This window comes from Macrobrachium nipponense, chromosome 35, assembly GCF_015104395.2.
Source record: "Macrobrachium nipponense isolate FS-2020 chromosome 35, ASM1510439v2, whole genome shotgun sequence".
Taxonomy (NCBI): Eukaryota; Metazoa; Arthropoda; class Malacostraca; order Decapoda; family Palaemonidae; genus Macrobrachium; species Macrobrachium nipponense.
Genome location: NC_061096.1, coordinates 20378467 through 20396204, shown reverse-complemented (window position 1 = coordinate 20396204; position 17738 = coordinate 20378467). Strand labels below are relative to the sequence as shown.

The window sequence follows — 17738 nt, the reverse complement described above, 5'->3', positions numbered from 1 at the left end:
TCATAAATCAGTTACAATTTCTGTCAAAACTAAAAAGTATATAAAGAAAAAAAAAAAATTAAATGACACTTGTTAAAATGCATTCAAAAGTGAAAAATCTATTTTTATACATTCAACTTACCTGTCAGATATATACATAGCTATTGACTCCGTCGCGCCGACAGAATTTCGAATTTCGCGCACACGCTACAGGTAGGTCAGGTGATCCACCGCGCCGCCGCTGGGTGGCGGGAATAGGAACCCATTCCCTGTTTTCCATCAGCATTTTTTTCTCTGTCGGCCATACTGCAACATCGTTGTTGGTATCTCCGGCTGGATGTTTCGTTTTTGGATACAATTGATCATCGTTTTGGACCCTTTGGTGACGTATTTGGATCGTTGTACTGGCATACGCTTTTGTGGATCGTTATTTGGATTTTGGCTTGGAATTTTCATCATGATGTCTGATTCTGGATGGAAGTGGTGGGAGAATGTGTGTGAATGAAGGGTGCAAGGTGAGAATGCCGAAAGCTTCGGTTGATCCTCACACTGTATGTAAAGATGCAGGAAGTATGAATGCTCGATGGATAACACTTGTTATAATGTGAGAGTTTGAGTGCTGAGGTGGAAGTCTCTAACTTCTTATTTAAGGAAATTAGAGAAAGACCGGTTAAGGAAGTCATCTTCCAAAACCAAGCCTAGCTCTCAATCTTCAAGTGGTTTGGTGAGTAATATTGTACCCTCCTCTAACATTATGAACGCTCCTTGTAATATTTCAGGTCCTTCTCCGAATGCAGATCCTACGGACTCTGCTTCGGAGATAGCAAGCCTTAAAGCTGCGCTTATGAAAATGGAGCGTAAATGGCTGCCATAGAAGGTAAGCAAAGTAGTGCTGTGGAAAGTGATGTGAATTTCCCCAGTGAAGTGGAGGAGGCGTCTGATTGGCTTCACAACGCTCCCAGCCTAGACCTCTTTCAAGCTCCCAAGCCCAGAGGAGAAGGTGTCGAAAGCCTTACGGAGGTTATGGAGGATCCCCACCAGTCAGACGTCTCTTCGGCAGAATCTGTAACGTCACAGACTGCCAGAGAACGCATTAGAAAAAGCGTTCTAACGTGAATGTTTTTCGTCATCGGAGAATTCCTCACCTAAAAGAGGATGGAGATCAGCGGATCGTTCTCGTCCCTTGAAGAGGATCTGGAAGAATCGGGCATAAACTCGAGTCGTCCGGAACATTTTTCGGAGGACTCCCCGACAGAGAATAAGAAAGCAAAGGTTTTGGTTCTTCTCCCGATAAGTTGTGGGGAATGGAGAAAGAAGGCTCTCCTTCCTCTCGTTTAGACCAGAGAGAAACGACGAAGATATTAAAGGATATGCAAGAGTCTATTGCTTCTCTAGTCGAGGTTCTTTCGAGAGATCCTCCAAGAAGAAAGGATGTTAATCTTCCTGTGAAGAAGTCAAAAAACCCTTACTATCAACCTCCAGAAAAGAAGATTCTTCTTCGGATGAAGGGTCTATTTTTCACAAATACGACCCGCGAGCGTTCGGGGCGCGAAGCGCCAGCCAGGCGTGAAGCGCCAGCCAGCGCGAAGCGCCAGCCATCGCGGCCGCCAGTCAGCCGCAAAGAACTAACACGTAAGCGCAGGCTCCAATCAGGCGCGACGCGGCAACCAGCCCTATCCGATATCGAGGAGACGACTAGGCGCGAGAAAGCTGGCCAGGCGCGAGGAGCCAGCCGCGCGTGAGAATTCCTACAAGCAGGAAGAGACAATCAGGCGCGAGGCGCCTCCAGGAGCGTAGCGCCAGCCAGACGAGAAGCGCCAGCCAGACGAGAACGAGAAGCGCCAGCCAGGCGCGAAGCGCCAGACTGCCGAGAAGCGCCTACCAGGCAGAAGCGCTAGCAGGCGCGAGGCGCCAGGCGGCCGCGAAGAGACATACAGGCGCGAAGAGACATACAAGCGCCGAGCGCAGCAGACCGCGACGCGATAGACAGGCGCGAGGCGCCAGGAGCGGAGCGCGACAGCGAGAGCCCGCACGACAGAGGCGCGAAGCGCTAGCCGAGCGTGAGGCGCCAACCGCGCGAGAAGATTCAACCAAGCGCGAAGCGCCAGTCAGAGCGCAAGGCGCCAGCATGATCATGAAGAGCGGCAAGAAGCGAGAAGTTATAAGGGTAATAGAAGATCTTTTCATGTAATGTCTTCGGATAGCGAGTCTCCTACCAAGTAGAAACCCTAATGCAAGGAATCAACCTGGTACATCGAAGGTTACGGTTTCAACCTCCATGTCTCAGGATGTTTTGGTGGAGAAGAAAAGGGAGAACTTCTAGATCTGTCAGTCTCTCCCTCCTTCTAGGAGTATTTTTCCTATAGGGAATATGTCTACGGACAAAGAATCTAATAAAAGAGCTCGCTCTCCTTCTAGGATGGAGTTGGATGAGGTGTCGGAGGAAGAAACCCCAAACAATGAGGGGGTATCTAACTACAAAGTGTTAGCCTCTCTCCTCCTACAAGAATTTGGAGACTCTCTAAGCCCTGCAGCTCCTCCTTCCCGAGATCTCTGTTCTCCAGTACGAAGGTTCCTAAATCGTCTTCGTATTTAAAAAATTAAACCAGCCATCCATCAATGAAGAAGGCTATTCAATCTTTTAAATAATTGGATGAAGGTGAAGAAGGAAGCTCAGAAGACAGTTTTTTGCACTCCTCCATGTAAGCTCGGAGTAGGAGGGGAATATGGTACAGGACAGAGGAAGCGATGGGGCTTATGCTTCCATCTTCCGCGGAGGCGATTTTTCAAGCTTGGTTGAAGCATCGAGAAGACATGCTTTGAATACAGCTAAAGCATATTGGAGCATGTCAGAATTGGATCAACACCTCAAGGGACTTTTCCATGTACTAGAAGTTTTTAACTTCTTGGATTTGTCCCTTGGAGTGCTGGCCAAGAAGGCAAATGAAACCAGATGTTTTAGAACCTGAAGTTTTACATTGCATTTTATCCTGTATGGATAAGGCGGTTCAGGATGGATCGGGAGAATTGTCATCTCTATTTGGAGCAGGAGTAGTGAAGAAGAGATCATTATTTGGTTCATTTCTAACCAAAGCGGTTTCTCCTTCACAAAGGTCAGCCCTGTTATACGCTCCTCTCTCGGATCACCTTTTCCCTTCGCACTTGGTGGGAAGGAGATTTCAAAGTCTCTTGCTGAAAAGGCACCCAAGACTTATTAGTACAATCCTCCAAGAAATCAAGACCAACAGTACCAGTAGCGAAGAAGACTACTCGTACTCCGGTAGTGCCCTTTCGGAGAGGTTCCACCTCTCGTCCTCCAACGAAAAGGAAGACAGCAGAAAAAGCGAGGAAGGTCCTCCTTTAGATCTTTCAAGAGATCAAAGTAGCAGCGAGGGTCCTCCAAACATCTGTAGTGGGCCAGGCTCCTAAACTTCGTAGGGGCATGGAAGATAAGGAAAGCCGATCCTTGGGACGCTAGCAGTCTTGGGGAAAGGTTACATTATACCTTTTCAGGACAGACCACCTTTGTCGAATTCCCCAAAGGAACTGTCGGCGAAGTACAAGGACCCTGTTCTGAGGGAGACACTTCTTCAGATGGTGATAGAATGAAGGACAAAGAGGCAATAGAAGAGGTTCAGGATCCTTCCTCTCCGGGGTTTTACAACCGCCTGTTTTTAGTTCCAAAAGGCATCCGGGGGATGGAGACCAGTCTTGGACGTGAGCATTCTGAACAAATATGTGGAAAAGAAAAAGTTCTCGATGGAGACTTCTGCCTCGGTACTTTCAGCACTGCGAAGAGGAGACTGGATGGTGTCTCTAGACCTGCAGGATGCATATTTCCACGTTCCTATTCACCCGTCATCAAGAAGTTATCTCAGGTTTGTGATTCAAGGGAAAGTCTACCAGTTTCAGGGCCTTGTGCTTCGCCTCTCCACGGCTCCACAGGTATTTACGTACCTGATGCGGAACGTAGCCAGATGGCTACACCTGAAGGCATAAGCGTCTCTCTGTACCTAGACGATTGGCTGATAAGAGCAAAATCCAGGAACATGTTTGGAGGATCTGAAGAAAACATTAGAATTGACAAAGAATTAGGACTTCTCGTGAATCTCGAGAATCGCAGATGACCCCCAGTCAGGACATAGTCTATTTGGGGATTCAGATGAATTCTCGGGATTTTCGGGTTTTTTCCGTCCCAAGAAAGATTCTTCGGGGGATTCAGAAAGTTACATCCTTCCTAAAGAAAGACAGGAGTTCAGCCAGGGAGTGGCTGAGCCTTCTAGGGACTCTTTCTTCCCTGGAACAATTTGTATCCCTAGGACTTCATCTAAGGCCTCTACAATTCTTCCTAAAGAGATCTTGGACTTGGAAGAAGGCCATCTGTCGGACACTTTTCGGTAACATTGGAGGTGAGAAACACCTAAAGTGGTGGCTGCTCCCACTCAAAGAGAACAAGGAGTGTCCCTAGAGGTTCGGAACCCAAACCAAATCTTGTTCTCAGACGCTTCAGAAACGGGATGGGGAGCGACTAGGGACAAGAGAAGTCTCTGGCAAAATGACGAAAGAACAAAGAGATTGGCATATAAATGCCAAGAACTATATGCAGTGTTTCTGGCATTAAAATTCTTCGAGTCAGAAGTAGAATCAAGTGATTCAAGTCAACGCAGACAACACCACGGCGTTGGGCTTATATAAAAAAACAGGGGGGGACGCACTCGTTTTCCCTATTCGAGATAACGAAGGATCTGTTGTCATGGACGGAGGAGAGGAATATTACCCTCCTGACCAGATTTGTAAAGGGGAAAGAAATATCAGAGCAGACAGCTCAGCAGGACGAAACAAGTTCTCCCCACGGAGTGGACTCTGCACGAGCAAGTCTGCCAAAGTCTGTGGAACCTGTGGGGAAGGCCGCAGATAGATTTGTTTGCGACGTTCCTGTCAAAGAGGATAGAGAACTTCTGCTCCTTAGTAGAAGACCCGAGAGCAATAGCGGTGGATGCCATGCTACTGGAGTGGTCGGACTCAACGCTTACGCTTTCCCTTCCATTCAAGTTGCTAGGAGTAGTGATGAAGAAGTTCGTAGCATCAACAGGGACGAGACTTAACTCTCATCGCCCCGTTTTTGGCCATCCCAAGATTGGTTCACAGGTACAGGAATGGACAGTAGACTACCCAAGATCTCTTCCAAACAGATAGATCTTCTCAGACAACCCCACTTCAAGAGGTTCCACCGAAACCTCCCCGCTCTCGCTCTGACTGCCTTTTTCGACTATCGAAAGATTGGTCAGAGCGAGAGGCTTTTCAAGCAAGGCTTCGAAAGCAATTGCTAGAGCCCGGAGTCGTCAACTATCCGGGTCTATCAATCGAAGTGGGATGTGTTTTAGAAGATGGTGTAGGAAGAATAAGCTGTCCTCCTCCCGATACCTCTGTGACCAATATAGCAGATTTTCTGTTATTCCTGAGAGAGGAATCCAATCTGTCCGTAGCTACAATAAAGGGATACCGTAGTATGCTCTCAGCGGGTATTTAGAAATAGAGGCTTAAACTTGGCAGAGGATAGAGATTTGCACGATCTCATAAGATCGTTTCGAGACGTCAAAATCTATATCCTCTACTCTCCGCCAAGTTGGAATCTGGTATGTGGTGCTCAAATTCCTTACATCGGAAAAATTTGAACCTCCCGACCGTGCCTCGTTCACAGGGATTGGACGAGAAAGTGTGTTTTTTCTCATAGCCCTTAGCGACGGCTAAGAGAATAAGTGAAATCCATGCCCTAGATTCTCGGGTGGGTTTTAAGAAAGACGCAGCCATCTGTTCTTTTCAAACAATGTTTTTGGCAAAAAATGAGAACCCTTCGAAACCATGGCCAAGGAGTTTTGTTTTGAGGTGAAAAGTCTTTCAAACTTATGGGGGAGACGAAATTGAAAGAACTTTATGCCCGGTTAGAGCTCTTAGGTTCTATCTTAAAAAGAAAGAAGAGTTGAAGGCATGTAAAACAAAGTCTTATGGTGCGCAGTTCGTTACACGAAAAGACCAATGTCCAAGAATGCGCTAGCGTATTTTATTAGAATTGTGATTATGGAAGCTCATAGCGATTGTGCAGAGGATTCCTTTAAAAATTATTACGAGTTAAAGCTCATGAGGTAAGAGCAGTGGCTAAACATATCATTCCAAAAGAAATATGGTCCATGAAGGACATTATTAATGCGACCTATTGGGAGATGCAATCCGTTATTTGCATCCCACTAGCTTAGAGATGTTAAAATTACCTACGACAAGTGCTTCTCTCTAGGTCCTTTTGTGTCTGCGGATAGAGTGCTGGGACTGAGGACACATACCGATCCTTAAATTTAAACTTTTTATGAAAAGTCTAATACTCCCATACCATACTGGTGGGGGGATGGGCTCTAACTTTCTTAACCTGGACGGCTATTGTTGCACAGGCGGCCATGCCTTGTTAGGTAAGGAACTTTGAGTTTGTCTTAACAGGATAGGCTTGGATAAAAACGGTGTCTTTGATTACGGAGATCTCCACTATTTGAGGCAGTTTTTGTGTTACTATTGGTAAAAGTGCTTGGTGTCGCACAGGCGGCCATAAGCCCTGCTAGTGAGGAACTAGAAATGTGCCTTTTAAAACGGAGTAGGATTAAAGGCATTGTCTAAATTCGTACATGGACCTCTCCTTTTAAGACAGTATCAGGATTTTCTGCTGACAAGAGTGCTTGGGCTAGCACAGGCGGCTTTTGGTGCTTTTGACAGTATGAGAATGTGCATAGGTCTTACAAGCGAGGTAGTACAAATTGAAATTATATTTGTTTATTTTTATTTTTATTTATTTTTCATAAAGATTAGGTGTAAAATATTGTGATTGAGTTTTTTTGGTTGTTTGCAAGGAGTCCGGGGATGACTTCTTGCAATCTTAGATACAACATTTGGTTAGGTTAAGGTGATCAGGATCGGGATTGTGCTCCTTAGAAAAAAAGGTTCTTGTCATATAAGTGGATTGAAACCCTTTGACATAGCCCTTATAGGATCGGCCAAGTAAGTGGATAGGACCCCTTTGGCAGACCTACAAGAACTCTTTAGCAATAGATCAATAATTCTCGCTGAAGGCTCTTGAGACTAAGCAGACTCCTGGGCATTAACCATGAAGTCTTCAGTCTAAACAGGTAGGAACCAAGGTTTTATGTTATTAATACCTACAACGATTGTTGTGTTTTCCTGTTAAATCAGTTATTAGCTGTCTTTACCCTCCTCCAATGGTGTGAATCAGCTATGTATATATCTGACAGGTAAGTTGAATGTATAAAAATGATATTGTTATGATACAATAAAGTTTTATACATACTTACCTGGCAGATATATACAATTAAACTACCCACCCAGCCTCCCCTCAGGAGACAGATGGTGTAGAAAAAATCTGATGGAAAACGGGAATGGGTTCCTATTCCCCACCCGCACCCAGCGGGCGGCGCGGTGGATCACCTGACCTACCTGTAGCGTGCGCGAAATTCGAAATTCTGTCGGCGCGACGGAGTCAATAGCTATGTATATATCTGCCAGGTAAGTATGTATAAAACTTTATTGTATCATAACAATATCATTTTTTGAGACACCAGGGTTTTCTCAAAATAACATAATCAGGTTTATAAAGATAAAAGCATGAGCACCAAACATGGCAGGAAATGATATAAGAAATTGAAAAAATATAATTCCTGTAGCACTTCCTTCCATGATTAGTGCCCATGATTTTATTTTTGTAGACATGATTATATAATTGTACGAAAATCCTGATGTCTCAAAAATTTATTTTTTATGCATGACACTTACCTGGCAGGTATATATATAGCTTATCCTCTTGACGCACTGGCAGAATTTCAAAACTCGCGGCAACCGCTAGTACACTGGTAGTTCAGGTGATGGCCACCCCGTTCCCGTGGCGCTGGTACTTGGAACTATTCCCGTTTTCCTCAGATTTTCTCTGCCAGCCGAACCGGCAACATCGTTGTTGGTTCTCTGATAGAATTTCCTGCTCGTTGACTGACTTTTTGGATATTGGTATCGTATTCACGAAGTTAGCATGGCAATCGCATTTGGTTTGGATTTTGATTTAGTATGTCTGATTCAGGAAGTATGTTTAGAGTGTGTGTGAAAGAATGGTGTAAGGTGAGACTGCCGAAATCATCGGTAGATCCACATACTATTTGTAAGAAGTGTCGGGAGTTTGTATGTACGTGGGACAATAGGTGCAATGAATGTCAGTGTCTGAATGAGAAAGAGTGGAAGGCTCTTATGAAGTATGTTGAGAGATTAGAAAAAGATCGGGTTAGAAGATCTGTCTCTAGGAGTGAGAGATCGGGGTCTTCGAGTAAGCCTTTGAATGAATCTTTGCATGTGTCTTCTCCAGCTCATTCACATGTAGACGTAGCACCTTCCCCTCAGGTTTCTCCTGCGCCCGTTGCTGTATCTGAGGATACTACTGATCCACAAATTGTGAAAGTGTTCGCTGCCCTTGCGTCCATGGGAGATCAAATTAAACGATTAACAGACAAAGTGGAAGTGTTTAGTGACAGTGTTGTGGAGGGGGCGCCTGATCGTCCCTCTCGTGCTCCTAGACCGAGACCTCTGTCAAGCTCCCAGACCCAAGGGAGAAGGCATGTCGACAGTCGAAGGGAGGCGAGAGGGGTTTACTCGCGATCAGTCGTCCCTTCAGGCAGTCCTGTTGCTTCCCAGGCTGCAGCAGTACGCCATGGAAAGGCGAATACTGGGAAGTGCCGTTATCATCGGATAGTTCGGCGTCAGGAAGGAGTAGGCGTTTCGCGGAAGTATCGCGTCCTCTCAAGAGGTCATACTTTCCGTCCTCATCACAGGATGAAAGGGCTGTTGATCAAGAAGGGTGGAGTAGCCCTGAGATTTTTTCATCGGAGGATGAAGAAGTTATCCCTATCAAAAGGAAGAGGATTTCTCGTCAGTTGGAAGTAACTAAGCGGTGCGGTGAGAGGTGTTTCTCCGCTTAGAGGAACTCCACTGCGTAGACCGCAGGTTCGCTCGCCTCTCCGTGTTACCCGCCCGGTGCGTCCTCAATCTCCTCATCATCAGAGTCTCGTAAGGAAGCGGAGACGAAGGAAGTTCTGCAGGACATGCAGGAGAGATTAGCAGTGATTGTCCAATCATGGGAGAAGCCCGAACAACCTTCGGTTAGACGTAAGGACTCTTCTCTCCCGGTTAAGTCCTCCAAGAGGACACAGGACGTGCAGCGCAAGCCAGGACGCAGTGCATCCCTTAAGAAGGACAAAGTAGTGCAGGACGCAGGACGCAAGAGGAAGAGTGATGGACGCATGGTGGACGCTTATGTTCAGGAGGACGCAGGACGCAGGCGGCAGCAAGTGGAAACTTTTTCTCGACAAGGAAGAGAGGAGTTTTACAAGGAGACAGCTCCGCATTCGCTCTCTAAGCAGGCTCTGCATAAGGATCCCGCTTTGGAGAGTCATCAGGATCTTGGTTTTCAAGATATTTCTTCGCAGGAGGAAGAATTTGTGGAGAGTGCGGAGAGGACAAGAATGTGGAAGCTCCTTCCTCGGACTACAAGAGACTAACAGAGTGCCTTCTTTCTTTGTTTGAAGGAGATTTTCAACCTTCAGGCCCGCCATCCGCCTTTGTCTCAATTTTCGAAGACGAAGACAACCAAGAAATCGTCTTTTTTGAAAATGACTTTGTCTATTTCGGCCAAGAAAGCCCTTCAACGCGTAAATGAGTGGTTGAAGGAGAAGAGAGAGTCGGGGAAGACTTCTTTTGCTTTTCCTCCGGCCAAGTTGGCTTCTAAGTCTGGTGTTTGGTATGCTACGGGGGAAAGTCTTGGCCTGGGAGTTCCTGCTCCTTCCCAGGGAGACTTTTCCAACATAGTGGACAGCTCCCGTAGACATGCTTTACATTCAGCCAAAGTGTGGTGGACTTCGTCAGAGTTCGACCATGGACTTTTGAGGTTTTTAATTTTCTTGACTGGTCGTTGGGGGCCCTGGCGCGGACTTCGGAGATGGAAGATTCGTCAGAATCCGAGTTACCGAGAAGTATCATGTCCTGTATGGATAAAGCCTTGAGAGATGGAGCAATGAATTGGCTTCACTTTTTACAGAGGCGTTTTTGAAGAAAAGACATCTTTTGTGCTCGTTCGCTGCTAAAGGAGTCTCGAACGCGCAAAAGTCGGAGTTGATGTTCTCTCCTCTTTCAGGACAGCTCTTCCCTCAGGATATCATTAAGGACATCTCGCTCTCCCTCACTCAGAAGGCTACTCAGGATCTACTAACGTCTTCGTAAGGAAGTATTTACCTTCTAATGTAATGAAGAAGACTCCGAAGGATACAAGAACAATCACAGCAGCCCTTTCCAGGTAGGACTTTTTCCCGACCATCATTTAGAGGGAAAAGAGTTCCAGCCAAAAGAGGTTCGAAAACCTCAACCAAGCAATGAGTCAGAAGTCCTCCAGACTTGTGTGGGGCCAGACTTTTAGACTTCTGGGAAGTCTGGCAAAGCAAAGGAGCGGATCCTTGGTCTGTAAAGGTAGCGAAGGAAGGGATACAAGATCCCCTTTCTCAAGAAACCACCTCTCGCTACAGCTCCGAGAGCCCTAGGGGCTCATTACATCGATTTAGAGAAGAGAAAGGCTCTTTGGCATCAAGTTGTCAGCATGTTAGAAAAGGGGGCCATAGAACCGGTTCTGGATCACAAATCCCCAGGTTTTTTACAACCGTCTGTTTCTAGTACCGAAGTCATCAGGAGGTGGAGGCCAGTACTGGACGTAAGTCAGCTAAACTTGTTCGTAGAAAAGACCAAGCAATTTACGATGGAGACGAACGATTCAGTACTGGCAGCGGTACGACCAGGGGACTGGATGGTAACGCTGGACCTTCAGGATGCGTACTTCCATATTCCCATTCATCCAAGGTCCAGGAAATAAAATTTTGAGATTCGTGATCCAGGGAGGATTGTATCAATTCAAAGCCCTTTGCTTCGGCTGTGCACGGCTCCTCAAATTTTTTACAAGAATGATGTCGAATGTGGCGAAGTGGCTTCATTTGTTAGGAGTCAAGAGTCTCTATCTATCTACTTCGACGATTGGCTCATAAGAGCACAATCAAAACAGCAATGTCTGGAGGACACGAACATCACATTGGAGTTAACTAAGCAGCTGGGTCTGATGGTAAACCTGAAAAAGTCACGGTTGATCCCCTCTCAGGAGCTAGTTTATTTGGGGATTCTGATATCCTCAGTGACTTTTCGGGCTTTTCCGTCACCCGAAAGGCAGACCATGTGCCTGCGAAAGTGCAAGAATTCCTATTGAAAGACCAATGCTCGGCGAGAGAGTGGATGAGCCTGCTGGGGGACACTCTCTTCGTTAGAGCGGTTCATTTCCCTAGGGAGACTTCACATGAGGCCCTTACAGTTCTTTCTGAACGAAGTCTGGCCAAGAAGGATCGCAACCAGATTCCTTCCGGTTTCCAATTCCTTCAAAGATAAAGGAGAGAATTAAAGTGGTGGCTAGTTCCGAGGGGAGGTTGTCAGAGGGTACGTCACTCCAGCAGAGGAACCCAGACCGGATATTATTTTCCGACGCGTCAGACGCAGGCTGGGGAGCGACGCTGGGCCCTCGGGAGGAGTCAGGCCTTCCTGGAACGAAGAAGAGAAGGCATGGCACAATAAACAGAAGGAACTGATGGCGATCTTCTTGGCTCTGAAAGCGTTCAGTACCGTGGGATCAGCGGCAAAGTGGTGCAGATCAACGCGGACAATACCACAGCTCTGGCATTTATACGAAAACAAGAGGAACCCACTCGTTGTCCCTTTGCAACTTGGCGAAGGAGATTCTTCTGTGGTCGCAGAGAGAAAAACGTCACCCTGCTCACCAGGTTCATTCAAGGAGAGAAGAACGTCAGAGCGGACCTGTTGAGCAGGACGGACAAGTGCTTTCCACGGAGTGGATGTTGCATCTTCAAGTATGCCAGAGATGTGGAAGCTCTGGGCACACCAGTAGTGGATCTTTTCGCTACCGCAGCGACGAAGAGGTTACCGAACTATTGTTCTCCAATCCCGGACCCTCTTGCAGTCGCAGTCGATGCCTTCCTACTAGATTGGACGGGTCTAGATGCGTACGCATTTCCCCCGTTCAAGATTTTAGGAAGGGTAATGAAAAAATTCAGAGAAAGTCGAGGAACAAGGCTGACTCTGATAGCCCCATACTGGCCGGCCCAAACGTGGTTCACAGAGGTACTGGAATGGACAGTGGATTCTCCGAGAAGTCTACCACGAGAGTAGATCTTCTCAAACAACCCCACTTCGACAGGTTCCACAAGACACCCTCGCTCTGGGTCTGACTGCGTTCAGACTATCGAAAGACTTGTCAGAGCGAGGGGGTTTTCTAGAGAAGCAGCGAAGGCAGTTGCAAGAGCACGAAGGCCATCAACTATCAAAGTGTACCGGTCGAAGTGGGAGAACTTCCGTAAATGGTGTAAGAATCGGAAGATTTCTTCATCCAGTACCTCTGTGACACAAATTGCAGATTTCCTTCTGTATCTGAAGAAGGAACTGGGTTTGGCTAATCAGACAATTAAAGGTTATAAGTGTATGTTGTCTGCAGTGTTTAGACACAGAGGTTTAGATCTGTCCAACGACGCAGATCTTAGAGATCTTCTCAGATCTTTTAATACAAAGAAGGATCGACTTTGCAGAACTCCTTCTTGGAATTTGGATGTCGTTCTCAAGTTCTTGGAAACGGATAGGTTTGAACCTATGGGCAGTTCGTCTTTGAGAGAGCTAACGAAGAAGACTATTTTCTTAGTAGCCTTAGCTACAGCTAAAAGGATTAGCGAGCTGCAAGCTATTGACAAGCAAGTAGGTTGGAAGCACAACAAAGCAGTTTGTTCTTTTCAACAGGAGTTCTTAGCAAGAAATGAGAATCCTTCGCATCCGTGGCCAAGAATCATTGAGATTGAAAGGACTGGCTGATCTAGTAGGTCAAGAACAAGAAAGGGTTCTTTGCCCAGTAAGAGCCTTACGGTTTTACGTAGAAAGAACAAGAAGCATTAGGGGGACTTCATGTTCTCTGTGGTGCTCTGTTAAAGATCCTACTAGACCTATGTCTAAAAACGCAATGGCTTTCTTTGTAAGAGAAGTCATTAAAGAAGCTCATTTACTTTGTCAGGAAGAATGCTTCGGCTTGATTAAGGTTAAAGCTCATGAGGTGAGAGCAGTAGCTACGTCCTTAGCATTCAGGAAAAATTAGCCCTCAAGGACATTATAGATTTGACGTTTTGGAGGACAAAACTCTTGTGTTTGCCTCTCATTACCTTAGAGACGTGAAGACAACTTTTGATAATTGTCAAACGTTAGGCCCGTACGTATCCTCAGGTACAGTATACTGGGCAAAGGAGTTTCCACCCCATAACCTAATAACATGCTAGGTTTTTATTTTAATTAGGTTATAGTGTTTTTTTTTTATGGTTGTCTGAGAAGGTTAATACCAGCTCAGTTTTTTGGTGTAGTGTTTATTATTGTATGTGTGTGTGGTTCAGGTGACTAACTTTCCTAGCATGAATGCCCGTGGTAAATGAGGGCTAGGGTTCTCTGTCAGCAGATTGGTCATGTCCAGTTGTCAGACCCTTGTTGTTAGCTTTCTCAACAAACAGGTCACATCCTAGTTGAGAGCTACTAAGGTTTAGCAGGCTAAGAGGCAGGACCTACGAAGTCAGCTACCTTAGCAGGTAAGGAACTTAATAAATAATTTTAAAAATTAGTTAATTTTTGAATTATGACGATGTTGCTGTCTGTGACCCACCTCCAAATGTGTCAATCAGCTATATATATACCTGCCAGGTAAGTGTCATGCATAAAAATGATATTGTTATGATACAATAAAGTTTTATGCATACTTACCTGGCAGGTATATATAATTAAATTCCCACCCTCCTCCCCTCAGGAGACAGGGTTCAGAGAAAATCTGAGGAAAACGGGAATAGTTCCAAGTACCAGCGCCACGGGAACGGGGTGGCCATCACCTGAACTACCAGTGTACTAGTGGTTGCCGCGAGTTTTGAAATTCTTCCAGTGCGTCAAGAGGATAAGCTATATATATACCTGCCAGGTAAGTATGCATAAAACTTTATTGTATCATAACAATATCATTTTTATTTTTTAGTGTTTTAATAATTTTTTTTTCATTCATACTGTAGTAGACTGATCTTTAGTATCCTCCAAGGTGCTACTTAACCCCTGTTGCAATGCCACCTTTAGAACTTTTATTTCATTGAAGGCTTGGGAGGTTACTGCCAGACTTGCCGAAGGACTTTGAATAGCAATGTTTCCAAGTTTGTAAACAGTTCAGCCTCCTTGGAAAGGAGCTGTCTACCCTTGAATTATGCCAGAGCAAGGGGACAGTCCCTGCAATTGGTTTTGCAAAAGGAAAATCCTATCTTTTTCTGATGCTTCTTTCATTAGTTTATTTTGTCAGTGACCTCCAAAGAAACTCAAAATGTCTGCCGTTAAAATCTGAAGTGCAGCCCTTTCTCAAGTCTTTCTTCTTCAAGGACTTTATTCAAATTTGCTGACATTGAGGTTCCTCTTCAGTAACTTTGACAATGAAAGAGTGCCCTCCATAATTCTTTCTTCTAATTCTTTTTTTTATACGTAAATACTTTTTTTTATTTAATGTCAAGTGTCTGCTTAGATTTATGACACTACCTGTTGTTGAAAAAACAGAAAAATTAATTTTCCTGATCAAAATTACTCTGGAGAATCTAGTTTAAATACTTTAAATTACTTTTTAAATTTTTATCATAGTAAGATCAAAAGAAAATGCTAAGGTATTGTTATTGTTAATGTACTCACAACTTCTGATTAAATGTTTTATTTCTTTTCACTGCCTCAAAGTGCTTCCCCAACCAAACACAACCAAGTCTTTTGTATCATGAATGATACTGGGTAGTACAGTAAAGTATTTTGTAATATTGCACATAAATTTCCCATGGTTGTCATAATATTCTCAACTAGTCCAAAGGCAATGTATCACAAACAGTTTTACAAATCGGTGCCCTAGGTAATCATACCCCAATCATCAGCAAACGTAGTGTACAGTATTATACAGTAAATCAGTTGGAAAATCCAAGTAACATGCGTTACAAATAGTACGTATTTTACTTAACAGATATTGCTACTATTTTCCAGGATAATTTTATTCTGCTTCTAGCTTTAATTTTTCTGTCAAAATTTGGCAAAACTAGGTCAAAATTGTAAGGAGTAACCTCTTACCATTTTTGATTCTATGTCTGAAAGGGCCAGGCTCCTTTAGGTGTAATCCAGACAGCTCTTCCTGTTCATATACTCTGCAGAAGAACTCGGGAATGCCCTGCAGTTTGTCTAGTTTTTCCTCAAGATATGCAGATACTGAATGTATTTTGGTCTCATCAGTTATGCATCTTTTCTACAAATGCTGGAACATTTGACATGGATTATAGAGCTTATATTTTGTGGCCCAAGAAAACCATTGTTTCTTTGCTCTCAGCAGCTCCTTTAGCCTTAAAACTACTCATTCATCTTGTCTGATTCAATCAGACCTAGAAGTAGGCAGCCTCTTGAACCAAAGTTCCTTTTAGAATTAAGTTTATGTCAAACATTTTCAAAGTAACTAGTAGACCCTATTAATACTGTTGTTGTCCTTTTACTCTGTGATCTTGATCTTAAATCAAGGTTAACCAATTAATGTTTTCCATCACCTTTTTTCAGTATGCTCTTCTATTGTATCACCATGGAATTCATGAAGCTTTTCTATTATAGCTTAACCAGCTCACTTCCTATGCAAGACATTGTCTCCAATGATTTCACTTTTCTTATTGCTTGAATATTCAGGTTGACTCAGCTTAGGACCAGCACCCAAGGTTCAAGCTGCTCCTGTGAGGTTGCCCTTCTGTTATTGTATAGACCTATTTTATATGGTGGGCTAGTGCTTATAGAATCATGTTTCATCAACTTTAGGTGTCTCATCTTGGCTCTCCTTTAGAGGCTATGTCTGTTGTTAATACTTTCATACCCATCCTCGTGTCTATTAATTTTTCAGCTTAGTCCCATTCCTATTCTTGACTCTGTTTCTCTTGTAGCCAAAGATTTTCTTATGGATCATTGCCCAGGAGCTCCCGCATCCTTTCAGGTGTCTTTCACCTTTCAGAGCATTAGCAGCTCAGCACTTTTCCAATCCAAATTCCTATTTAGGCTGCAGAATTTATTTTTTCAGTACAGACCCATTACTTTTACGTAATTTGCCTGCCAACGTCACAGCTATGTCAAAGCTTTTTGAGACTACAGAAAGTATAACAGAGCTAGTTACCTGGGACCTAAGAGATTTCATTTGCATGTAGTAACTTGCCTGAACTAACTAATCTCCCCCTGTTCTTTTAAAAGGTTAAGTATCCTGTCTGGTCTTTGCACAGATGCACATGTAGCCTTTATTGAAGCATTGTAATATGTAGGTTTGTATAAAGATCAATTTCATTTTTTACAATTATTTTTGTGTTTTAGAAGCAAACTATTGTGTTACTTGTACCATTCTGTAGTTTAGTACAAATGCATAAATTCAAGAGCAATGCCTCATATTGGACAAAGGTTGGTGACAGTTGGAGTTAAACAGTATGTCATTGAAAGCTTCCTCCCTCTGCATGAACAAGATAATTATTATTCAATTTGTGATGAAATTGGCTGTAGTAAGGCTTTGGTTTTTACTTTAAAAAAAAAGGACTTTGTTATAATTTTTTTAAAGAAACTAGTTTCACAATGAATGTGCATCTTACTTTGTCTCATTTATAAGTAGGAATTCAGCCTTGTGCTCTTTGATTTGTTTTTTATGCCATTAGTATTCATATACATTAAGTTCATATTTGTGAAATTTAAAAAGTATTAACATTATCAATATTTTCAGATCACTAGGGGCAAGTGAGTTAGAAGAACATGAAGATGAATTCGGAAGAAAGCATCATTTTTTATCTGGAAGTGGGTTTGTTAAGCACTTCATGGAAATCAGGTAAGGCATGCTTTATAGTTTTTAGAACACTTCCCGACGTGTTGGCATAGGACTACTGTTTTCTTTGTTTCTAGTACCATGATTTATACAGTACAGTAAACCCTAGTTGATTGCTCCTGTCCAATTTCTGCTGTGCCCATGATCACAATTTTGTTCATGAAGCCTACCTGTCAGATATATATATAGCTGTATTCTCCGAAGTCCGACAGAATTTCAAAACTCCCGGCACACGCAGTGGACAGACAGGTGGTTAGTACCCATTCCCGCCGCTGGGAGGCGGGTATCAGGAACCATTCCCATTTTCTATTCAGATTTTCTCTGTCGCCGGTACTGTCAACACCTGTTTTCAGTACCTCCATCATTAGATTTTGGAACTTCTTTGGCTACTTGAGTATCCTGATTGACTTTTGGTTTTTGATATTGGATCTGTGGCTAGGCATACGCTAATTGTGGATTGTTTTGATTTTGGCTCTATTATTTCCTTTAACTAAGATGTCTGGGTCTAGTTCGATTAGCGCCAGGGTGTGTTGAATGGAATGTAAGGTGAGGCTACCGAAAGCTTCGGTAGACCCCCACACAGTGTGCGCGAGTTGTAGAAATCATGTGTGTATATTTGATGATCGTTGCAAGTAGTGTGAAAGTCTGTCTGATTGGGGTTGGAAGGGATACGAGTCCTATATACGTAAGTTAGAGCGTGATA

The 17738-nt window shown here is 44.0% G+C and overlaps 1 protein-coding gene across 2 annotated transcripts in view; it reads left to right on the top strand.

Annotated features, from left to right (window-relative positions):
* LOC135208463 (proteasome assembly chaperone 2-like) overlaps window positions 1–17738 on the top strand; it is a 115285-nt gene that overhangs the window by 45759 nt on the left and 51788 nt on the right. For both annotated transcript variants that reach the window (XM_064240669.1, XM_064240668.1), the window contains exon 5: window positions 16937–17038. In XM_064240669.1, the coding sequence (XP_064096739.1) occupies window positions 16937–17038 (102 nt within the window). The remainder of the gene's footprint in view (window positions 1–16936; window positions 17039–17738) is intronic.